At 49.6% G+C, this 25,543-nt stretch overlaps 1 protein-coding gene across 4 annotated transcripts in view; it reads right to left on the bottom strand.

The window, feature by feature from the left end:
• Nucleotides 1-338: 338 nt before the first annotated feature.
• Nucleotides 339-25,543, bottom strand: part of TDRD9 (tudor domain containing 9) — a 113,154-nt gene continuing 87,949 nt past the window's right edge. For 3 of the 4 annotated variants that reach the window (XM_049612022.1, XM_049612020.1, XM_049612019.1), the window contains 8 exons: nt 24,566-24,721; nt 23,364-23,434; nt 21,812-21,921; nt 21,226-21,322; nt 14,611-14,749; nt 11,185-11,303; nt 2,427-2,499; nt 339-1,095 (listed from right to left, as the gene is read on the bottom strand). In XM_049612022.1, the coding sequence (XP_049467979.1) occupies nt 994-1,095; nt 2,427-2,499; nt 11,185-11,303; nt 14,611-14,749; nt 21,226-21,322; nt 21,812-21,921; nt 23,364-23,434; nt 24,566-24,721 (867 nt within the window). In that variant the 3' untranslated portion in view covers nt 339-993. The remainder of the gene's footprint in view (nt 1,096-2,426; nt 2,500-11,184; nt 11,304-14,610; nt 14,750-21,225; nt 21,323-21,811; nt 21,922-23,363; nt 23,435-24,565; nt 24,722-25,543) is intronic. The other variant, XM_049612021.1, reaches the window with a different exon arrangement.

Below are 25,543 nucleotides of genomic sequence, written 5' to 3' on the forward strand. Positions count from 1 at the left end.
ACACACACAGTGCTGGGCCCCCAGTTTACAGAAGCTCCCCAGACGGCAGTTGCCCAGACCTCTACGCGAGCTCCTGGTCACCACCCCACGGCCCCCAGATACATAGGCTCCTCAGATTTTCTCACGGGCTTCGAACTGCCCGCTGGGAGTAGCCTGCTTAGGCGCCCGCTCCCCTGATCCTTCCTGCCGCCCTCGCGGACCCTCCTCCCATCAGCGCCTCTGACAACCGTGTGAGGCCACCAGGGACCCCTTGCCGCCGTCTTCGCAGCGACTGCTCCTCTGATGCAACCCTGACCGACAGGAATCTCCTCTGACTAAAAACTGTCAGAAACAGAAACTTGGTCTCATGCTTTTTTATTCTTTAACACAGATAATACTAGTTGCCAGGTAATCTCTCTGATTTCCGAAATTTGGACTCCGAATTGTAACGTAAGTAAGAATCTAAAATATACAAAACTGAAGTTAGTTTTATCAAAATTAAATATTTTTCCTCATGGAAAAGAAAATTAGAAAATGCCACACAGTTGTAAGGAACACGCAGCTCCCTGCTGCGGGGTTTGCGGTTCGTGGTTCTGCCTGTACCCCAGGTTTAAATCACTGTAACAAGATAGAACATACTAGCACATTCTGGAACCTTACGTGTAAGATCATCTATTTCTGTTTACCTTAATAAATTTAAAACAAAATATAGTTCTTTTTCCAAATAAAGCTTTCTTTCAGAACGGTGTTATCCCAGAATCTTTAACACAGTGATTTTCTGTTTCTGGAAAAGACCAGACTTTCCAATCCTTCCCACCAGAACAGAAATACCACTCTCCAGCCACCACCCACAGAGAAGAGGAACCAGGATGGGGAAGACCTTTTGGATGCAGCGGGCAAAGACTGTAACGCTCAGATACAGAGAAGTCAGTCTACAGCTGGAGCCTTTAATCCACTGCTCCGTGGCGGATCTGGTTCCTCTGGGAGGAACCGGGGCACGGCCCGCCGGCACGCCTAGGCACTGAGAACAATCAGTTTGTGAAGCTGGTAGAGAAAGGTGTTCTTCCCTCGGCCACTCTCCCGGTCAGCCTGCTCCATGACCAGCTTTGGATCCACCTGAGGGGACAGACAAAAGGACCAGTCAGACCTTTCTAGAAGACGGGCCTGCGACACATCAAGTAAAGGAAGTAAAATGAATCATCAAAAGGACACACACACGTGCACAGACACGTAAGACAGCAGAAAGTAGTCTTCTGGTCTCCCGGCGTATTCCAGAACACCTCCCGTCTCTCACAGCGCTCAATGCCGCGCGTCTGACAAGCCACTTTCAGTAACCCGGTGACTTCACCCAAAGCTCCACACGCTCCTCCCCAGGTACACACGAACTGCGGCTCCGCTATCGGCTTCTAAGTATGTACATTTTCTAAAGCACATCAACCTCAAAGTAAAATTCTGCTCTCAGATTAAGTCTCCCAACAGAGTCTGCAGGAGAGGTGGCCAGCGCACCTCCTGTCCCCTCCTGTCAGGGAGCTGGCTCCAGGCCCGGTCCTGAGGGCTCTGAAGAGGGACACCGGTTGGTGCCCAGGGGAGGAAGAAGGTCTCGTGCCGACTGAGGACGGGAAACACCACCTGCAGGGGCATCTCGTGGCTCACGCCGCAGCGGGTTCATTCACAAAGACGCCCTTGGCTCTAGAAGTCAAGCTGCAAACCCCTCCTTTAGTTCCTTCCCCTCAAGTCCAATTTTATTTTATTTCATAAACATTATACACGGTAAAAGTCAAGGTGCCCCGGATGGGCCCTGCCCTATTTCCCAACTGCTATGGACTGAACTGTGTGCCCCAAATCCCTAATGTTGAAGTTCAAATCCCCAGTGCGATGGTGTCTGGAGGTAGGGCTTTGGGGAAGTGAATGGGGTTCCACGAGGTCACAAGGGCGAGGCCCCCACGACGGGATCAGAGCCCTTCTCAGAAGAGACGTAAGGGCGACGCTCTCCACCACGTGAGGACACAGGATAGGGGCACGGGCCTGCAAGCGAGGAAAGGGGTTCTCACCAGAACCCGGCTGTGCTGGTGCCCTGACCTCTGACATCCGGCCTCCGGGAACTATGAGAAAATAAACGTCTGCTGTTTAAGCCACCCCGTGTGTGGCACGCTGTCAGCCCGAGCACACGGAGGCAACACCGATGCGCCCCGACAGCTGATCCAGATGTTCCTCCCGGCTTTATCCCAAGTTACAGGACAGTCGGCCTGGGCATCACAGAGGGCACGCCATCCAGAGACCGCCGGTCTGCTCTGTGACGCTACCCCATGACTCAACAGAACCGTCCACATCGCCTGTCCCTTTCTAGTCTCTCCGGACCCTCCACAGCCCCTGCTCTGGGCCCCTCAGTCCCCCGAGCCCATCACTCCCGGGCAGGCGGCTCGCACGGCGCTCGATTTCTCACCCACCTGATTCCATTCGTACGGCTTTTCATGCCACGTAGGGACAATTCTCTGTCTTGGTTTCGACTGACAGAACAAACTACAATTTAAAGAAGAAATACATCATCTTAATTATACTCAGTAACTGAAAACCAGAAAGTCAGTAACTAGGATTTAAAAAAAGATTGAAATCCAGAATTATAACTACAGTAAGTTTTTTAAAGGTCAAGATTTACATACTTACAACCAGCAGACATTTAAATCTACCGTACGTTCAAAACCAGGCACGAAATGGAGCAAAGCAGGGGTTAAGACCAACCCTCGTTCTCCCCGTCCCTCACCCACGAGTGGAGGTGCCCCGTCACCACACGTCACTGCGTCACAGAATGGAGCAGGGTATTTTCTGCCCTCTACTCTAGACACCTGTGACAAGCTGGGAATGCCACCGGCTTAAAAAGGCAGAGAGCTAGAGACTTCTAGCAACGACAGAATAAAGAGGTCTGGAAATCTTCTTGCCACCTGAAACAACTATGAAATTTGACAAAATTGTCAAAAAAAAACCCCACCCCAAACATTCAAAAGCTCTGGAAATTAACGAAAAGCAAACAAGCTGAGAAGCACTGATTCATGAGAAACTGCGGACTTCAGGTGAACTGTGGGGCCAGCTTCTCCCAGCCACCGCCCATAGCCCCCAGCAGCGCGGCCTAGGACCCAAGCGTTGCCAGGGACAGACTGGCCACGAAAACCAGCATCTCCGCTGCCAGACTGAGCTTCCCTGATTTGGTGCAGGGGGTGAAAGGCCCTCCTGTGTGGCAACACTGTCAGCATAAATTGTCCACCTGACAGGCAAGACGTAGAGAAAGCCCACAGCTCCACTGGCCTTCGGTCACAGTCCTGCTGGGGGCCAGAGCAGACCAACAGACCACGTGGAAGCCCAAGAGGGAGAGCCTGGAGTGAGAGCACCAGAGGGCCAGACGCACACACACACCCGGGGGGCGGCGGGGAGGCTGCACACACGTGCACACAAAGTCCATGGAGGCCCTGAGCCGGGCACGCGGCCCTGGGCCACTGGGAGGTGGCGCACAGGAAGGCCCTGGGAAAACATAAAAACTGGGGAAGAGTTCAAAACCACCCGAACCTTGGATGCACCACCCAAACCACACATACGTCTACCGGCAAAGGGCAGGAGCTTAAAGGCTTAGGTAACTAAGCACAACTTCTGACCCCTCGCTGGCTCAGCACTAAGCAGTGCAGACACAAGGACAACTCCTAGTAAGCCAGGCTGAAAATAAAAAAGACAACGAACACAAAAACAAAAAGAGAACCCAGGCATCAGTGGCCTGACAACACGGAGGGAAACGTATCCTGCGGAAGCCTGCAGGATCAATACCCTATCCTGCTACCCTGCACCGTCTAAAATGACCAATTCTCAGCCAAAAACTGAGACATTCTCCCAGAAACAGAAATGTGTGACCCATACTCAGGAAAAATGAGCAGCCAAAAGAAGGTGAGTGGGCCCAAACATGGGTTTAGCACACAGGACCTCAAAGCAGCCACGCTAAGTATGTACGAAGAATTAAAGCAAACCACGTTTTAACAAATACGTGGAAATACGATGACAATGACTCAAAGAGAATTGCAACAAAAATCAAAAACAGAAAAACCCAAAAAGAAATTCTAGAGCTCAAAAGTACAAGAACTAAAATGGAAGATCCCTTACAGCAGACCAGCACGTGCAGGTCTGAGACGTCAGGATAAAGAAGCAGGAAACTGAAGGACAAATCAATAGAAATTAACTACTCTGAAGAACAGAGAGAAAAAAGATTGAAAAACAAATGCCCAGAGACTCAGAGCACAGCAAGACAACACCAAGTGTACAGACACAGGTGTGACAGGAGCCCTGGGGAATGAGGGAAGGCATAGAAAAAAAAATATTTGAAGAAATTCCAAGATGCAAATAGATTATAAGTAAAAGGACAGAAAAGGATGTGCATGCAAACAGAAACCAGACTGGTAGGGTAGCTACATTAATATCTGACAGACTTTAAGACACAACTCTTGGGACACTTGAATGGCTCAGTCCAACTCTTGATTTCAGCTCAGGTCACAATCCCAGGGTCGTGGGATCAAGCCCACAACAGGCTCTGCCCTGGGCATGCAGCCTGCTTGAGAGTCCCTCCCCACCCTCCCACCACCCCTCTCCTACTCGCAGACAGGCACACATTCTCTCTCTCTTTAAAAGAAATTTTTTAAAAAAGAAGAAGACAACAACTCTTCCTAGAGAGAGAGATTTATTTCATAATGACAAAGGACTGGCACATTCTGAAAAGGCAACAATTACGAATGTATACATATCAAACAATATAGCCCCAAAAACATAAAAGAAAAGCTGACAGACTTGAAAGAAGAAATAATTCAATAATTCTAGAAATGACAATACCCCACTTTGAATATTCATAGAACTAGTGAGAAAATCAGCAAGGATAGACACTTGATGGCTGCCACAACTCACCAGCTTGATCTAACCAACATCAACCGAGGCTTCCACCCCACAAGAGCAGGTACACATTCAAATTTTCAAGTGATCACGGAACACTTCCCAGGAAAGACTATATCTATGCTAAGCCATAAAACAAGTCTCAATAAATTTTAAAATATGGAAATCATTCATGGGGCACCTGGGTGGCTCAGTCGGTTAAGTGTCTAACTTCAGCTTAGGTCATGATCTCACAGTTCATGAGTTCAAGCCCCGCACTGGGCTCTGTGCTGACAGTTCAGAGCCTGGAGCCTGCTTCAGATTCTGTGTCTCCCTCTCTCTCTGACCCTCTCCCACTTACACTCTGTCTCTCTGAAAAATAAACATTAAAATAATTTTTTTAAATATGGAAATCATTGAAAGTATGTATACTGCCTACACAGAAATAAATTATATATCAACAATGTAAGGAAAGTTGGAAAATATCCCCAAATATCTGAAAATTAATATACTTATAAACAATTACCCATTTGGTCAAAGAATACATCACAAGGAAAACGAGAGCATATTTTGAAAAGAGTGAAGGGGCGCCTGGGTGGCTCGGTTGGTTAAGCGTCCGACTTCGGCTCAGGTCATGATCTCATGGTCCGTGGGTTCGAGCCCCGTGTCGGGCTCTGTGCTGACAGCTCAGAACCTGGAGCCTGTTTCAGATTCTGTGTCTCCCTCTCTCTGTGACCCTCCCCCGTTCATGCTTTCTCTCTGTCTCAAAAATAAATAAACGTTAAAAAAAAAAATTAAAAAAAAAAAAAAAGAAAAGAGTGAAAATTAAAATAGATCAGAAAATATGGGATGCAGCTAAAACAGTGACAGAGGGGACATACAGCTTTAAATGCTTGTGACAGAAAAGAAAGGTCTCAAAACAATAATCAAAGGTGCTAGGTTGTACAACTAGAAAAAGAGCAAATTAAATCCAAAGTAATCAGAAGTAAAGGACTAATAATTTTAAGAGTGAACATCGACAAACAGGAAAAAACATTAACACTAGGAGGAAAAAAAAATCAGTGAAATTGAAAAGACTGACAAAATTGGTAAACTTTAGCTGAGTTAACCAAGAAAAAAAAAAAAAAAGGAGACACACATTATCAAAATCATAAACAAAAGAGGGGACACAACTATCAACTGTATAGAAAATAAAAGGATTATAAAAATATTCTGAACAATTTTATGCCAATAAATAAGTCAATTTAAATGAACAAATTCCATGAGAAGATATTTACAAATGACATATCACATAAAAAGTTAGTATCCAAAATCTGTAAAGAACTTATCAAACTCAACACCCAAAAAACAAATAATCCAGGGAAGAAAAGGGCAAAAGACATGAATATAGACACTTTTCCAAAGAAGACATTCAGATGGCCAAGAGACACATGACAAAACACTCAACATCACTCATCATCAGGGAAATACAAATCAAAACCACAATGAGATACCACCCCACACCAGTAAGGATGGCTAATATCAACAACTCAGGCAACAACAGATGTTGGGCAAAGATGCAGAGAAAGGGGAACCCTTTGGTACTGCTGGTGGGAATGCAGCTGGTGCAGCCCCTCTGGAAAACAGTATGGAGGTTCCTCAAAAAATTAAAAATAGTACTACCCTACAACCCAGCAATTGTGCTACTATTTACCCAAAGGATACAGGTGTGCTGTTTCAAAGGGGCACATGCACCCCCATGCTTATAGCAGCCCTATCGACAATAGGCAAAGTATGGAAAGAGCCAAAATGTCCATGAACAGATGAATGGATAAAGAAGATGTGGTATATACATACAATGGAGTATTACTCGGCAATCAAAAAGAATGAAATCTGGCCATTTGCAACTATGTGGATGGAACTGGAAGGTATTAAGCGAAGTGAAATTAGTCAGAGAAAGACACATATCATATGACTTCACTCATATGAGAACTTTAAGACACAGAACAGATGAACATAAGGGAAGGGAAGCAAAAATAATATAAAAACAGGGAGGGGGACAAAACAGAAGAGACTCTTAAATATAGAGAACTAAGGGTTGCTGGAGGGGAGGTAGGTGGGGGCATGGGCTAAATGGACAAGGGGCATTGAGGAGAACACTTGTGGGGTTGAGCACGGGGTGTTATATGTAGGGGATGACTCACTGTATTCTACTCCTAAAATCATTATTGTACTGTATGCTAACTTGGATATAAATTTTAAAAAATAAATAATAAATAAAAATAAAAATAAATGAACAAATTCCAGGGATGCCTGGGTGGCTCAGTCAGTTGAGCATCTGACTCTTGTTTCCAGCTCAGGTCATGAGCTCATGGTTCATGAGATCAAGCCAAGCATCGGGCTCCGTGCTGAAGGTGCAGGGCCTGGGGTTCTCTCTCTTCCTCTCTCTGCCCTCCCCTGCTTGCCATGCTCTCTCTCTCTCTCTCTCTCTCAAAAATAAACATTTTTTTAAATGAACAAATTCCTAAAAGACACAAATTACCAAAACTGACTTAAAAAAAATAGAAAAATCTGAATACACCTAAAATATAAGAAATTGAATTAGTAACTTAAAATTTCCCCACAAAGAAAAGTCCACGCTCAGATGGCCTCATTGGAAAATTCTGTCAAATATTTAAGGAAGAAATAATACCAATCTCACACAAACACTCACAGACAAGAGTAGCAGGGAACACTTCCCAACACATTCTTAGAGTCCAGTTTTACCCTGATACCAAATCAGACAAAGATATCACAAGTAAACTACAAAGAAACCACCCTCACAAACACAGGTGAAAAAATCCTTAATAAAAACATATTGCAACCAATCTACGAATCTATGAAAAGGATTATATACCAAGTGGAATGCAAAACAGAAATGCAAGGCTGGCTTTAACATCCAAAAACCAATTAATACAATATACCATGTAAACTGAATGAAAAGAAAAAAAAAAAAAGCCATGCTTACCTCATAGACAGAAAAAAATACTTGGGAAAATGCACCTCCTTTCCTAATAACAGCCCTCAGCCCACGAGGAATAGAAAGGATCTTTTTCAACCTGATAAAAGAGCCTTTATGAAAACCCGACAGCTAACATCATACATTAACAGTGGATGACTAAATGCCTTCTCCCTAAAACTGGACGAAGAAGACAAAGCTGTTTGCCTTACCACTTCCATTCAGCATTGCAATGGCCAATATAATAAAACAAGAAAAAAAAAATCGGAGCATAACGGGTCAGTAAGGAAGAAGAAAATCTGTCTTTGCTTGTAAATACAACCCTGTATGTGAGAGAGAAAACCTGAAGAATCTACAAAAACTACTATACTAATGGCTTTTACAGAGTCACAAGATAAAACCAATACGTAAAAATCAATTCTTCATTTTTAGCAAGGAACAGCCCAAAAACAAAAGTAAAAGAATTTCATTCACAATAGCAACCCAAACACTAAAACACTGGGGCGCCTGGGTGGCTCAGTCAGTGGAGCATCCAACTTCGGCTCAGGTCATGATCTCACAGTTTGTGGGTTCGAGCCCCACGTCGGGCACTGTGCTGACAGCTCAGAGCCTGGGGCCTGCTTCGGATTCTGTGTCTCCCTCTCTCTGCCCCTAACCCACTCACATTCTGTCTCTGTCTCTCTCAAAAATAAATAAAGCATTAAAAAAATTTTTTTAAACAAATGAATACAATATATATGGGAAAAAAAACGACCTAGAATAGTTAAGCATAGGGGCACCTGAGTGGCTCAGTCGGCTGGGCAACCAACTTCACTCAGGTCATGATCTCACAGATCGTGGGTTTGAGCCCCGCATCGGGCTCTGTGCTGACAGCTCAGAGCCTGGAGCCTGCTTCGGATTCTGTCTCCCTCTCTCTGCCCCTCCCCCACTCACGTTCTATCTTTCTCCTTCAAGAGTAAATAAACATTAAGAAAAAAATTTAGAGGGGCGCCTGGGTGGCTCAGTTGGTTAAGCGACCGACTTCAGCTCAGGTCACGATCTCACGTTCCGTGAGTTCGAGCCCCGCGTCGGGCTCTGGGCTGATGGCTCAGAGCCTGGAGCCTGCTTCCGATTCTGTGTCTCCCTCTCTCTCTGCCCCTCCCCCGTTCATGCTCTGTTTCTCTCTGTCTCAAAAATAAATAAACGATAAAAAATTAAAAAAAAAAAATTTAGAATAGTAAGCATAATTTTGAAAAAACAAGAACAAAATAGGAAGACTAACGTTACCCAATTTCAAGCTTTGGCAATCAAGACGATGCCATATTGGCGTACGACAGACATAAGCAAAAAGAAACAGGAAGTCCGGACACAAACCTTTACAACATTTGTGGCCAACTGATTTTTGACAGGTGCCAAGGCAATTCAGTAGGGAAAGTAGAGCTTTCCAGCCAATGTGGTTATAACAAACGGATGTTCAGCTATGACAAAATGAACTCAGACTCTTGCACCTCATACCATACTACACAAGTGTCATCTCAAAACAGACCAAAAACCTAAATACACCAAGTAAATGTAAGAGAGGAAAACAGAGAACAGAACTTCTATGACTTTGGGCTTAGCGAAGATTTTTCAGATATGACAACACCAAAAGCATAATCCATTTTTTTAAAAAAAAGATAAAGCAGAGGTCATCAGAGCTAAGAACTTGTATTTTTCAGAAGATACCATTAAGAAAATGAAAAGACAAAATACCAGGAAAATATCTGCAAATTACATATCTGCGAAGAAACTTTCAGCTAAAATTTATAAAGAATTTCTAAAACTCACAAACAAGACAACTCGATTTAAAAACTGGGTAAAAGATTTGAACAGATATCTCACCAAAAAATATACACCTGGTTAGTGAGGATATGGACAAATGCTCTGTATCATTAGTCACTGAGGAGACACCAATCGGAACCACGACGACTCCCACCATACCCCCACCGGACCGTCGACCATAAAGAAGTATCCGGACGGTGCCGAGCGCTGGCGAGGACGTGGAGAAACTGGAACATGCGCTGCTGGCGGGAACGTAACACAGCAGTCACCGTGGGAAACCATGTGGCCGGTCCTTAAAAAGTGAACACAGACTCACCACGCAGCGTACCGACGGCACTCCCAGACATCTACCCGAGAGCTGAAGATAAACGTTCACCTGAGACTTTACACGACCCTTCGCGGCCGCGCCGTTCAACAGAGCCCGACACCGGGAACGATCCACGCGTCTCACCCGCTGCGGAACAGAGTGTGGCGCAGACACAACGGAGCATCACCCGGCGACAGAAAAGAACAAACGTGTTATGACACGGATGAATCGCAAACCTGTTATGCTAAGTGAAGAAAGCCAGATTAAAAAGGAAAAAAAACCCGATTCCACGTACATAAGGTTTTCAGAGACCGAGCGCAGATCAGTGGCGGCCAAGGGTGGGAACAGACGTGCTTTACAGATGAGCAAAAAACAACTTATGTTTTTTAAAACAGCTTTGTTGAGATATAACTTATTTACTACAGAATTCATCAATTTTAAGTCTGTAATTCCGTAATTTTAGTAAATTTACAGAGCTGTGCGACAATCACCCTAATTCAGTTTAAAAGTTTTTTTTAAATATTTATTTGTTTTTGAGAGCGCAAGCAGGGGAGGGGCAGAGAGACGGGGAGACACAGAATCCGAAGCAGGCTCCAGGCTCTGAGCCGTCAGCATAGAGCCCCACACAGGGCTCGAACCTGTGAACTATGAGACCATCACCTGAGCCGAGGTGGGACACTTAACCGACTGGGCCACTCAGGCGCCCCCACCCCAATCCAGTTTTAAACCGTTTACGAGTGAACTTTCGGGGAGGACAGAAATGCTGTACCACTGAGCCGTGGGGAGGCTGGCACAACTGTACGAATGCACTACGATCACTGGACGGCTGGTCAGGACGAGGTCAACCTTGCCAACGGTGGCTGTGAGGTAACAGGGACACCGGGCACTGGCCCTTCCTTGCCCGAGGCAGTGTCCCGTGGAGGGCAAGCAGCATCTGGCATCGTGGTGATATTCTGCACCTTCCCGTGTACATTCTAGGGGGATTTCTTTTGGTTTCAGGAGCACTTTTCCTGTTTTCTAGCATCGTTTCTGATCTGGGCGTCGGTCCCCTGGGCAAATACCCTGAGACGGCCCGTGCACCTTATGTATGTCCAACCTCCGCACGAAGTCCACAGAAAAATATGGTTACGTAAAAAAACGAAGAGTGTAAACTAAAGCTAGCCTTTCTCCCGACAGCTGGGACAGCTTTGCATATGAAACACCTTTTCTAAGGTGGACAACTTACCCTAGAAGTTTCTGACGAGCGCTGTCCTGTAACTGTGCGATTCTTTCTGGCCCAAGAAACTTCGACCCATTGGGTCCGTCGCACACTAGCTTGTTAACAGCAGCCCTGAGAATATTGATCTGTAAATAAATGGCAACACCAACATTCATGTGGTTCTGTAACTGAATTCCGTTCCACATTTAAATACTTCATTAGCGTTCAGAGTTCATACTCTTATGACTATCATCAATACGGTTTCTGGAACAAATTATTAAAACAACACAAATAACATCAGTCACCACTACTGTAGTTTAAGGAACAGTGACAAGAGCAAACACTGAAAATCAGCAAGAAAGGTTCTGACGTTTCAGTCTAATCACACCTCTTCCACCCCTCCTCTTCTGCTTGGACGCACATAACCGAGTCCAGTCCACCCTCACAGTCGGGTCTGGGGGCAGATGACGCTCCACTTCCTGGAGGCAGGGATCCACAGACCCTGTTGGGAATCCTCCGGTATGAAGACCGGTCTCTTCTCCCTCATTTGTTTATTCCACCATTTCTTTATGACCTTACGGACACGCAAATAATCATCTCACCCTCCTGGGTTATAATCCAGTACTGCTTTGTTCATTTTGCCGCCCAAACCGCGGCAGCTTTGGCCAGTGGGGCTCTCTCGGTTGGCCCTGCGGCCCCTCGACGTGCCCTGTCCTCTAGCTCCGAGCACTTGTTTACTTCCTGGCGCTACAGGAAGCCCCACGCCTCACCCTCTGTTTTCCCTGCTCCAGCCCCAGGAGAGCCATTTCTCCAAGGAGCCCGCTTCCTTCTCCCGGAAAATCCTGTCAGAAACCAGAGTCTGGGCATCCGGTGTGCTGGTGGCTTTGGGGGTGTCACAGCCTCTAGGCCTTCACGGGGCAGGCGGTCGGTACACGCATGTGTACAGAGCCGTACGGACGCACGCGCACGCACTGGTGCATGGAGAGGTCACACGTGCTCATACTGATGAGCGTCTGGGTCATCCCGTATCCCAGGGTCCATTCCAGCCTTCCCTGCTCGTCTGGAACTCCTGTCCGGTGAGCAACCCAGCTCGCACATCCATGTACCGGCCGCTCAGCCTCAGTCCCGTGTGAACACCTCCAGAGTGAAGCGGCTGGACTGAGAGCAGTGTTTATGTGCTGCAGCCTGTTTTCAGTCAAAACACTGTCTTCCAAAGCTCCTTTTCTCCTCAACGCAATTACCCAAAATCCGTGTGTGCGTGTGTGTGTTTCAATCACACACCTTAGTTCCCCTCCTTCGTGAGGGGCAGCCTGTGTGTGGGTTGACAAGCACATGGGGTCACGCATCCACCAGCTGAACACCCCAGAGAGCAGCCCTTCTGCTCTGGAGTGACCACCAATCCGCTCTGTCCTTTAGTTTAGCCTTCCCCAGAATGTCACGTGAATGGACTCTTAAAATAGTAGCCCGTGAGTCCTGGCTTCTCCTACTCGGAAACACGCATTTAAGACTTATCCATGGGGTGCCTGGAGGGCTCATCATCTCACAGTTGGCGGGTTCAAGCCCCGCGTCGGGCTCTGTGCTGATAGTTCGGAGCATGGAGCCTGCTTCGGATTCTGTGTCTCCCTCTCTCTCTGCCCCCGCCCCCGCTCTCTCTCTCAAAAATAAACATTAAAAGAAGTTTTAAGAGAGACTTGTTTGTGTCGTTGCATGAATCAACCACTCATTCCTCTGAAGTGCTGAAGAGCATCCCATCCCACGGCCATCCTGCACTCCCCAGCTGAAGGACATCTTGGCTGCTTCCAACTTTCCGCAATTATAAACGACGAGTGACGCAATCGACATTCCCAAATGGATTCTGTGGATGTGAGTCTTCAAATCTCTTAGAGAAACACTTTGAGGTGGGACTGTCGGGTCTCACGATGGACGTGTGCTCTGTCTTCTAAAGCTCTACCTCCTTTCTGCGTCCCCAGAGTCCCTGCTGCTTCACATCCTCGCCAGCACTGTTGTCAGTTTTTTGGATTTCAGCCATTCTAACAGGCACGTGGACGTACGTCACGGTCTTAACTCGCATTTCCTCGTGAATAGGACACTGCTGTCCATGTTTTCGCTTACTTATGTTTTTAATGACTGGCTTGCGTATTATGATAAAAGTCCTTTATCACGTACATGATCCGCAAGCATTTGCTCCTCGCGAACGGCCCATCTCTTCATCCTCTTAGCCGGGTCTCTGGCACAGCAGGTTTTAATTTTGACAAAGTTCAGCTTCTCCTTTCTTCTTTCACAGACTGTACTTTAGGTGTTGCATCCAGAAACTCCCTGCCAAATCCAAGGCCATCCAGATTTTCTCCTATATTTACTTCTTGAAGTTTTATATTTTACAATTAGGACTATTAAGGAGTATTTTTAAGCCCCAAAACACCTTAGAGTGAAAGTTAAGTCAATAAAATGAAAACACCGACAACTGTAACCACAGCAGCCTGGGGGATAAGGGCGGGCTCGGCGCAGCTCACCATAGCGCCTGCCTTCTTCCTCCACCCCCTTCTACGCAGTTACGCCGACCTCACCTAGTGCGTGCAACTTCTGAGAAGAAAAAGGGCCACGTACTTTACAGCGGCGCCGTTCAAACTACCTGTGGTGGAGGACCAGCTTTCTCACTTTCTAAATGTACCAAAACTGAATTACTAGAACAACGAACTATAAAAAACACAAGCATATAAAACATAAGCCCACGTTTTTCATTATCAGATTCAAAAGCCATAAAATTACTTTGTCAGCCTGCTCCCTAAGTTTCTAAGTGCTTAACCTTGCCCGCTACATTGATCGCGTCCCGGCCCCGCACAGACACACGCGGCCGCACCGCTACGCGCTCAGCAGGCCGTCCACCCTTGTCGAGAGGATGAAGCCGAGAGCAGGATTCCGCTTCCTCGCTTCCCGCCGCGGACCAGCAAGGATGTGCAGCTAGTCCGGACCTGGAGGGAGGCGTGGACAGAGATCCCCAGCAGTCCTACTGGCCTGGTGTTTACTCCCACTGCCCAGAAAAGCCTCCTGTGCCCAGAGATCCCACAGGAGAAATTCAGAGAGCACCGTCTCTATTGGGAAGCTACTTCCTACAGAAAAGGGAAGTAAAATAGGCAGGTTAAGGGACAGCAAGCACCTCTGGGGCCAGAGACGTAGGTCTGTATTTAAAGGTCCGTTTAAAAAATAAATAAATAAATAAAAATTAAAAAAAAATAAAATAAATAAAATAAAATAAAATAACTGATAAAAAATAAATAAATAAATAAATAAATAAATAAATAAAGGTCCGTGTCAGACACTGTGCGGTTAAATGGGTGTACAAACCAACCGAGAAGGGGGGGCGGGGAGAGAGAGAGGGAGAGAGGGAGAGAGGGAGAGAGGGAGAGAGGGAGAGACAGACAGACAACTACTACAGTGCTGATGAGTCAGTCTTACCTCTATGATATCCTCCACGTTGAACTGAACATCAAATGCTAGCTCAATGTCATGCTCTGGCAGGATAGGGGCCCCCGTGGTTGGATTCCACCCCAAACCACAAAGGACTCCAGTATAGTTCTTTCCATCCCGATCAACCCTAAATGAAAAGTTTTTAGAAGAGTTAGTATTTTGAAATTGTTAACCCATTGTTTCAACGTTAAAGGAACTGGCCAATAAAATCATTGTTCTGCCAGACCTCGTACAGCAACTAATTTTGTTTATTTTTGCATTTTCTCTTCCGGTGTTTACATCAGAAACAACAGAGGCTATGTAGTTATAAGGACGGTAAACGTGTTTATCAGTCCGTTATTTAGGTTTCTATTTCTCACTGCAGCACACAACATAGAGACTATTTTCTCACATTCAGTCTTTTCCTTCCTTCGAGTTCTTCCCATGGGTTAAATTCTTATTAGTGAGGTTTCCACAGAATATTTATGGCTTGTGAAACAAGTCTAGCACTTAGAAGCTTACAAGATGTTACGTCCCACCTTCCTACCCTGAAACAGCTGTACACACGACACAGAGCGTTACATCCTCCTTTAACCAAAACCTGCCCCCTTCCTCCAGCACCACGCCCTGTCACTTCCATGTTCAACACATCCTTAAACCTGGTGACCCCTCCATCTCAGCTGCCATCAGCCTGGTCCAAGCCATCGCCACTTTGCACCCAGACTCATGCGATCCCTTTCTGACCCATCTTCCCCACACCTACTCCTGCTTCTTCCAGTCTGGCTCCCACGCAGCAGAGAGTGTTAGTTTTTCAAAACAGACCCAGGATTTTTTTTTTCTCTTCCCATCATCATAACAGAAACAAACCCAGTCTTAAGGGTGGTTTCCTGTGCCATTTTGAGAAAAACCAGAGCCTGCTGCGAGCCACGCAGCATCCAGTGCCCGCTTCGCTCCCCCAGGTCATCTCAAACCCACGTTCTCCCTCCACCCCTGCGCCAGGCTCCAGCTCCCCCGGCTTCCCTACAGGCCTCTCTGCCAGGCTCCTCCCGTGGAGACCCTTCCTCTGCCCATGGGCTCCTTCTTTCACCCCAGATGTTAGATTAAATGACAGCACCACAGCCCAGAACAGGCTCGACAATATAAAATGAACAGATATTGGGGTGCCTGGGTGGCTCAGTCAGTTAAGCATTGGACTTCAGCTCAGGCCATGATCTCATGGTTTGTGAGTTCGAGCCCCACGTAGGGATCTGTGCTGATAGCTCCGAGCCTGGAGCCTGCTTCAGATTCTGTGTCTCCCTCTCTCTCTCTGCCCCTTCTTGGCTTGTGCTCTGTATGTGCCTCTCCCTCTCAAAAATAAATTAAAACATTTAAAAATAAAAAAATAAAATGAAATACCTTTTCCCATAATTTATATCAATAAAGTTTTGGTTTTTTTTAATATCAGGGTTTTTTTTTAATGTTTATTTATTTTTGAGACAGAGAGAGACAGAACATGAACGGGGGAGGGACAGAGAGAGAGGGAGACACAGAATCAGAAGCAGGCTCCAGGCTCTGAGCCATCAGCCCAGAGCCCGACGCGGGGCTCGAACTCACGGACCGCGAGATCGTGACCTGAGCCGAAGTCGGACGCCTAACCGACTGAGCCACCCAGGCGCCCCAAGTTTTGTTTTTTTTAATCAACAACGTTTTGATGAAAATAATCTAGGCAAAAAAAGAGCTTTTTTCTTAGTCCTAAAGATATACATACACACACAACAGACCTTTTTCACTTCAATGAAAATGAAAGAGAATCCCACTTCAAGTGAAATCAAAGACCCAGAATTCAGACTGGTAAATATGGAGCTGAGCATTCGCTATACAAAATGATCGCTGAAGTGTTCCTTTATAAACACTATGCTCCCCACGTTTTTCATAGAATATCATTTACAATTATTTCAGTTTATACAAAACTTTTCCAGAACACAGATAACAGCCCGGGTCACCAACAGTACGACTAACGGCTGCTCATCGGTGGCCCTCACATGTGGCAACACATGCTCATCACCACGGACGGTCCCCAGATATTCAGCCTGGAACTGACCCGCACCTGCTCATCTGCCCTACACCTGAAATCAATAAAGGTAATTAAAACACCAGCTTTCGTTCTTTTCTGAGGATCCGAAAAACTTACGGGACCCTAAGACACAGTAATTAGGACCACAGAAATATTTTTACTTCCTTTGTAACCACATTTAAACTCAGACCGACAACAGCAAAAGTCACGACAGGATCCAAGCAAGCGGGCTCGGTGCAGACACAGCAAGGACACGCCAGACGAGCAAACCGTTCGGAGACAGCTTACGTAAAGGAGCTCACGTTTATGGAAGCTGACAACTGCTATGCTTGTTAGAACCAACTTCTCCAGACAATGACGTTTAAAGTAAATACAACAGAAGAGGAGCCTGTCCTGCAAGCTCGTACTTTACAGCTGTCTACACGAGCCAAAGAAGGAAACATAGTTCCTCTAGTCAGTCTGAAGCCTCCATATAAAAATGGTTCCCTTAAATATTCTGCAACGTGCACCGTAGTAATCTGCAAAGTACTGTCCACCCTTAAACAACACAGGTTTGAACTGAGCAGCTCCAATTATATGTGGATTCTTTTCAATGAATACACTGGAAAATTTGGGGGGCATCTGTTAAAAAGAACATTTTTCGGGGCGCCTGGGTGGCTTGGTCGGTTAAGCGTCCGACTTTGGCTCAGGTCATGATCTCACGGTCCATGAGTTCGAGCCCATGTCGGGCTCTGTGGTGACTGCTCTGTATGTGCCTGGAGCCTGTTTCGGATTCTGTGTCTCCCTCTCTCTCTGCCCCTCCCCTGTTCACGCTCTGTCTCTCTCTGTCTCAAAAATAAAATAAAAACGTTAAAAAAAAAAATTAAAAAAAAAAAAAAACATTTTTCTCTAGCTTCCCTGATTGCGCGAATGCAGTACGTAAACACATAGAACACACAAAGCGTGTGCACCTACCCCAGGTTATCAGTAAGGCTTCCGGTCAACAGTAGGCTGTGTTGTTTGAGGGACAACTGTGTGTGTTCAAAGTCTACTGAGATTTCCAAATCCTGCCAAGGCCACTCCCCGGGGAAGGACCTTCCGCCTCCTTCGGCTTCCCCGCGATGCTGCCAGGAGCGGCCAGGGCAGGACGGACATCCCTCACGGCAGCTACCGTCTCCGGGCACCGTGCTGCGCCCGCGAGCTCACCACTGCCCTTCTTTACAGGTGGGGACGCGTCGGAAGCTGGAGGGGCACCTGGCATGCCCCGGGGCGGGCAGCAGGGGGCATGCCGGCCAGGGAGCCCAGGTCTACCTGCCGCCACAGCCTTCCCACCAGACCCGACAGCACCCCCTCCCGCTCTACATTCCCGTCACCTCACGCTTCCAATACTTAAAGACACCTTTGGGGCGCCTGGGTGGCTCAGTTGGTTAAGTGTCCGACTTCAGCTCAGATCATGATCTTATACTCGGTGAGTTCAAGCCCCGCGTCGGGCTCTGTGCTGACAGCTCGGAGCCTGGAGCCTGCTTCGGGTTCTGTGACTCCTTCTCTCTCTGCCCCTCTGCCTCTCACTCTGTCTCTCTTTCAAAAATAAATAAACATCAAAGAAAAATTAAAAAAAAAAAGACACCTTTGCTGTATTCCCCAATTTTCTCCAGCTTTTTAAAAACAGAGGTAGATCAAGATGTTTTAAATTACAAAAACGGTCCACGACTACACTGAACAATTCAGACGACACGTCGGCACACAGAAGGCGGCATGCCGTCCAGACAGGGAGGTCAGGAGCGCACATCTTACGTGCTGTTTTCATGGTGCAAAGCGGACGCTTTCCAGTGAGAAGTGGGGTCTTGGATGCCAGGCCTTGGGTCTGAGTGGGACAGTGGCCGGAGCAAATCTCACCGTGGAACGCTTCGGAGGTCGCTCATCAAAGGGGACACGGCTTCCACTCAGCTCTGTCAGGATGCTGGCCGTGGGCACCCAACCACCAGGCCGCGAGGAAGCCCCGACGAGCCCTCGCAGACGCCACCCGCGGAGGCCCTGGCGAGCAGAAGCCGAGGCCCCGGGCCACCAGCCACGTGAGCAGGAGGGCGGAGGTAGGGTTTCCACGGGAGCCTTCGGGCCTCCTGCTGAAGACCCGCTCACCACGGGGCTGTCCCTGGCGGCCGCTGAATCCCTGCCACAGCAACCAGAGGGCTGATGGCTGATCTGTCACGCGGCCAGTCAGCGGAACAAACGGTGAGAGAGCGAAAGTTCCCTTTTAATCCACTGCCGTCATCCATTAACGGGTTTGCCTGGCGGGGCTTTTCTGTTGTTTTGGAAGAGTTCTCCTCCTCCGGCCTCCGCAGCACCCCTGCCCCATGGAGCCCTCCCCACCGCCCCCTGCCCAGCCGTGAGGACCCCGGCGGGAGGTGAGGGCGGCCAGCAGAATGCGCTCCTGGAGACGCCGGGCTCGCCACCGGCGCAGAGGACAACGCTCCAGCAGGCTCTCGACGCGGAAGCACCCCGGGGCGGGGGCGGCAGGAAAGGCGAAGCCCACCCGGGGGCAGGTGCGCCTAAGGGCGACCGGAGGCAGTGGCGACAGGGGAGCCAGCACCGCCAGGGCTCGGTCACCGGGCTCGCAGAGGGGTCGTGAGCTGCAGCTGGTCAGCGGCCACCAGGCGCGGGAGAGGGGACCGCGGCCCTCCCTTTTCTCCGCCCAGTGCGGGAATAAAGTCCCTCCTCATCCTCTCCGAAGGGACCTTTTTCTCCCTCGCCTCCCGCCACCACGGACGCCATGTTGGAGATGGCAGACCTTCCCCGTGGTCCCCGGGTGGCCGCCAGCGTCGACAGGATGGCGCGGACCCCGCACCGAGGGCCGCTGGGGCCGGGGCGCCCGGTGCGGGGGGAAGGCCGAGTGCGCCCATGTCAACCATCGCGTCCCCCGCAAGCTCCTCAAGCACAGCTGCTGCTGACTCCACAAATTACAAAAGGCTCCCCCAGCTGACCAGAGGCAGCCTCCCGTGACGAGGCGCAGGCCACCGTCCCCTCTGGGCCCACCTGGCGGAGCCTCCGTGTTCGGACCGCCGGCGTTCCCCACGCGGTCACAGAAGGCGCCCCATTCTGGCTCCCTTAACCTAAACTCAACAAAACGAGCGTGAAGTATGGGCTACGTGCAAAGTACTACCTTCCCCCTCTGACGCTTGTTTTTGTTCTAGAAAGATAGTGATTTAAATACCATCGATTTCCACATTTCTTGAGTGTCTCTATAACGTAACCACTTGCGCTTTGAAGATTTGAAACTAATACCCGGAGTCACACAAACCCTCCAAGAGAGCCCATTTAGAGAGAAATCGAAGCAGGAGCTTGGTCTAGTAAGAGGCAAGGACAGTGCAGCGTCCGGGTATTCCCGGAGCCGTGCCCCTGCTCCCACACGGTGGCGCCCTTCCCTGTTAGACAACGACACGTGCTGCAGTTTTTACAGGTCTGTCTGCCCCGCGGAGGACTCAGAAGACACCCCATTCATCGAGATATTTATCAGCTCGTTATGGCAAGATTAGAGAGAAGCCCAATTCCAACATTTAAAGGCATATTAAATCCTTTGGGGACAAGAGCGGGTTGGGAACAAATACATATGTGACTAGAGTAGGGCAGTGTTTATAAAAGCCATTTTACGTCCACTCTGCAATTACTAAAACGGGTATTTACAAAGACGTCGTAATATGAAAATGCCTGTATCTGTGGAAAAGGACGCAGTACGACAAACACCTAAAAACAAAAAATATACTGAAAATAAATACGCTAAACATTTAAAAATGATGACGCTACTTTTTTCCCATTCAGCTTTTTCCAGATTTTTCTAAGGAACGCACGCTTTCAGTGGGAAGCAAGACCCTACTCAGCTGTCGTCTACACTGCAACAAGCACCATCTGAGGCCACACCGGCAGAACCGAGCAGGTGTATGGAGAGAGGGCCGAGCAAGCGGCAGGGTCGGGTGGTCCCGGGGAGGCGTGCGGCCTTCCCAGAGACCAGACCCCGTTTCTCCGCAGCCGCCACCCTCTGCAGACGCCCACGAGTGCTTCCCCGGCAACACCCCGACTCTCAAGTAAAAAGCTCACGTGGCGGCTGTCCCCACGTAAGGGTGCCCTGAGGTCTCCCCCCAGCTCACCGCCCTCTCCGCTACAGCCTCCAGGAGAAATCACTGTTTGGTCGAGGCATCAAAAAGAGCTACACCAGTAGGACACAGCAGTGCACCTCCTCCCCCATGGTCACCAGCGCCGGGGGGGGGGGGGGGGGGACCAGGCGTCTCGCAGACAGCCAGCCGGGAGCCTGAGAGCAGAGTCACACCCCGGCCCCTCTCCAACAGGACGCCCGCTCTGAGCCCGCTCCCAGCTCCTCCTGTCCCTCCTCCAGCCCCTCTCTCACTCAAGCCCCGCAGGACGGGAGCTCTCTCCCAGCCCACTGCAGGCGTGTCCCCGCGGCAACCGCTCCCATCACGCCCAGGCAGGCGCGGCCGGGGTTCTGGGTCTCCTCTCCAGGGGAGGGGGCACAGGGGTGCGCTCGCCCACCCGGGTCCTCGCTCCGCAAAGCCCGGACGAAAGGACGACGAGCCCCGCACCTCAGCTCCATTGCGGGTGCGAAGAGCACACTGAGGAGAGCCGGGAGGCCAGGGATGTGCGGCATCAGAGAGGTCTCTCTCAGCAGCATGGTGGACCCTGCGGGACGGGCAACAAAGGCAGCGTCAGGGGCGAGAGTCGCTCTGCAGGACCCCGCGCCCTCCTGGCACACCCCCCGTCCCGCGTCCCCCGCTCCGCGGAGTCCACCCCATGGATGCGCCCCACGGCACCCCACAGCGGACGCCATCAGACCTGCCGGGGACCTCTGTCTGCCTGCTCTCCTCTCCTCTCCCCCCCTTCCTTCTCACTGGGCCATCGGCTTTGTCCCAGGGCCAAGCCCTGTTCTACTCTGGGGACAAGCATGATGTACCAAATGACCGACCCGTCAAGAAACCGACACCCGCGCCCTCGTATAAAAGGAAAGGTGATGCTCTATCTCTTAGCCCCACAGCGGCCGGCGCGCTCAGAGAACGGCCTCCAACTGTGGCACAGATACACGCGTTCGCTGTAATCACGGGACAAACCACTCCTGGTAACAGAGCGGCGCAGGGAGAAGAGCACGCGGCAAGTGAACACAGCCCCACTCACCGGTGGCGTTGACTGACAGGGAAGCGGCAACCAGCATCCTCTGGTGGAGGTCCTCAGGGGCGTCGCTGATGATGACAGAGTTGATGCTTTCCTTCTCGATCCAAACACACCTGAAAGGGGCGTCGGCAGGAGACCGAGGCTGAGCCGCCCACGGGGCAGCGCGCTCCGTCCAACCCGCAGCTGGCACGACAGACACAGGCAAGCGCGCGAGCGCAACGCTCAACAGGTGAAAGCCTCTTAACGTCCCAGCGTTCCTTGGCGCCTCCTCTTCTCGCCCGGGACCGCCGGCTCCCACCCTCGTCTCTCGCAGGCCTCGGCCTCGAGCGACACCCGCGTGCCGACAAGGCCCAGATCGCCACCTCCGTCCCAGGGGCCAGGTCCCACGCTCCCAACCTGGAGGCCATCAGCTACGGCGCAGGCGGGCCCCCGGCCCCCCCTTCGCTTGCCAGCAGAGGCCCCGGGGCCACTCGGAAGGCCCTCCTCCGCTCTTCCCCTTCCAGTGTCACCGACTCTACTCTCACACCGGCCTGCTGACCCTACCCGGGAGCTCTCGTGAAGTTGTCTGTTTCCGCACCTCCTGCCGGGGACTCAGCGTGGCCCACGATGTCCCCACCCGGGATTCCAGCAGTGGGCAGCCTCAGAAGTATGCTCCTGCCTGACACCCTCCTCCTCCGAGATCCGGTGCGTTCTTCCTACTGTGCTCCGCACACCTTCAAGCGCCCACAGACCCCCTGCCAACCTTTCGGAACCGCAGGCTCTAGCAAAGGGCCGGTGGGCCCGAGCGCTGCACCCCTCACGGCTCCAAGAGGCGCCTGCTCTAGGCATCCAGCCGTCAGTTTACCTTGTAGCCAAGCGATTGTTTAAAGGGCACGGTAAGACTTTCCAACTGGCTTCAGATGTCGAGACCTCGCTTCTGGAGCTCGCCCTCACCACACAGCTCTGCGGCCCCTCTGTTTCCGCCCTCCCTCCAGCCTCACACACTTATTCAGAAGTGCAGGGTCACAGCGAGGCCAACGCCTTCAGCCAGCCTTCACCGCCCTTCACTGCTGCTCCTCAGCCTCCCCTGCATTCCTCCCGTCACAGGATCTCTGGAAACCTCTGTGGCCTTCCGGGTGTGGTCAGGGGCCCCTCCGAGATGCTTTCATGATGTTCAAGAGCCTCACCAACCCATCCCGGGAGGACCAGTTTTCCCTCACACACCACCCCCCCGGGACCCACAATTTTGGAATCACACCGAGTGCGTTTTGGTCACTATTGTTCCCCTCAAACCATAAACAGTTCCCAGAACACAGTGGCATTCACAGGGTTGCTGAATGAATAACAATACAGAAAAAATGAAGTCTTGGTTGGAAGATTCTCAAAAAGGTCTTACACAGAACAGCTTTCATGTAAGAGACAAAGAGTACCTCAGATCTGGAGGTAGGAGAGAAAGAGAAGGAGCTGGAAAAGGGAACGTCCCAAGAGCTTAGACATAAAGATTAGTTTCCGAAAAGCTCTATAAACAGGGGAGCAGAGGAAAAAGGAACCCACGGGGAACGTAAGCTAATCATACCTGAACTTGGAGATTCTGGTCAAACTGTGACACTTCAGTTCATAAGGGTTAAAAGGCCCGTGAAGCATTGCCTGTATATACAAAATACGCAGAGTGTTACCAGTAAGCGAGTTATCACTTACTACGCATTTAGGGGCACCTGGGTGGCTCAGCTGGGCATCCATCCAACTCCTGATTTCGGCTCAGGTCACGATCGTGAGATTCATGGTTCGTGAGACCGGGCCCCACGTTGGGGTCTGCGCTGACGTGCGGAGCCTGCTTGGCATTTTCTTCCCCCCCCCCCCCCCCGCCCCTCCCTCGCTCTTGCGCTCTCATGCGTCTCTCCCTCTCGAAATAAACATTTAAAAACTTAAAAATACACACGTTTCAAAAATCCAAAAATCAGCTCATGTGTTAAAGAAAACAGCTACACCTCAGCTACGACACCTTCAGGTTCGGTGGGAAGAGATGTGGCACGGGTGCTCTTCTGGGGACACGATGACTCTTTGCTTAGCGTTCCTTGACAGGAACGCTTCAGGAAGACACTGGCCAAAAAAAGGAAATGCTGCCCAACACCCGAGTGACAGTATTCTTCTCACCGCACCAGACCAGCCCAACCGAGCAGGGAGCGCCGGGGACACACGGCCCGGGGCGGGGGCGGGGGGGGGGGCTCTTCTCCCACCAGGCGGGCACCCCCGCGGGGTCCCGCTCTCCACAGCCCATACGCCACCCTCTCCCCCCGGGCAAACAGGCACAGCGGCCTTAGGAAAGGCTGGTTGAAACACAAGAACTAGACTAAGCACCTCTTTACGCCAGGCCCGGCTTCTCCCCTCACTAACATAGGCTCCACGGCCAAAAAAGTGTCAACATTAAAAACCAGGAAGAGAAAAACCCATCGGGACCACTGGTTTATGACTCAGCACGTAAACATAAAATTATCTTAAGTTTTTAGGCTGTATTTTATATTTAAAAAAAAATTTTTTTTTAACGTTTATTTATTTTCGAGACATAGAGAGACAGAGCATGAACGGGGGAGGGTCAGAGAGAGAGGAAGACACAGAATCCGAAACAGGCTCCAGGCTCTGAGCTGTCAGCATGGAGCCCGATGCGGGGCTTGAACCCATACACTGTGAGATCATGACCTGAGCCGAAGTCGGAGGCTCAACCGACTGAGCCACCCAGGCGCACCTACGCTGTATTTTAAAACAACTCCTATAAATTACCTTGCAATTGGGGGCCCCCAGTTTATTAGAAGAAAAGCTCTCCAACAAAATCCGAATCAGGTACTTTTTGTCATCTTTCACGGGTGATGGCATAGACATATCTGCTATGTCTTCCACGGACTTGGAGAAGAGACCCTTGAGAGCTTCGTGGCTTTGCTGAAGAGAGTAAGGAAAGTTCATTTTGCCAGAAGAAAAAACTGTACTGAAAGCACTTTATTCTAAACTAATCAAAGTACTTCACAGGCAGGACCTTATTCTAGGCTGACTACTAGGCCTTTAAGGTCAGGAAAAAATCTTGTCAAGTATTTCAAACAAAAGAATTAAGACAGGACTCGTTTAAGGCTCAATTTCATCAGCCTTCCCTACCTCTGGGCCATCAGAAAATTGAAGAGACTGAGAAATAGTTCTTAAGAGAACTTTCCGTACACAAAGTCTCTGCCGCACACGGGGGACACCGCCAGAATCCCTAAAGTGGCTTCCGCGTAACCGAACACAAAACCCAGCCGGCTCTCGGCTACCACCCTCTTGCCGGTCCCCGCTCTCCCTAATCCCAGCCCCTGCATCCTCAGCAGACGCCACAGAAGGGAAAGAATGGCTTTCGACATTTGATTCAAACGGGCATCTCTGAAGCCTTCCGACCAAGAAAAATAGCTTCAGGACGGATTTTGAAAGAAACGTTGAAAATCATTTTGAAATACGTGAAGTACTTGAACAAACGTTTATTAATTACTTTCATCAGGGAGCTAAATCTTAGAATTCGTTACAGAAAAAACAACTCCCCAAATGGAAAACCTTTCTATACCTAACTTTCATTCCAAGAAGGAAAAAACAGCTTAATGATAGGAAACCAACAAAGCGACGCCCAGCCGCCATGATTTAGTGTCAAAGAAACCCAGACCTTCAGAACGGTGCCAGACACACTAACTGTCCACCCGGTGGCATCCTGGGAGAGGAAAGCAGGGCCCCCGTCCTCCCCCC

The sequence above is a fragment of the Panthera uncia genome (genome assembly GCF_023721935.1).
Source record: "Panthera uncia isolate 11264 chromosome B3 unlocalized genomic scaffold, Puncia_PCG_1.0 HiC_scaffold_1, whole genome shotgun sequence".
Lineage (NCBI taxonomy): Eukaryota > Metazoa > Chordata > Mammalia > Carnivora > Felidae > Panthera > Panthera uncia.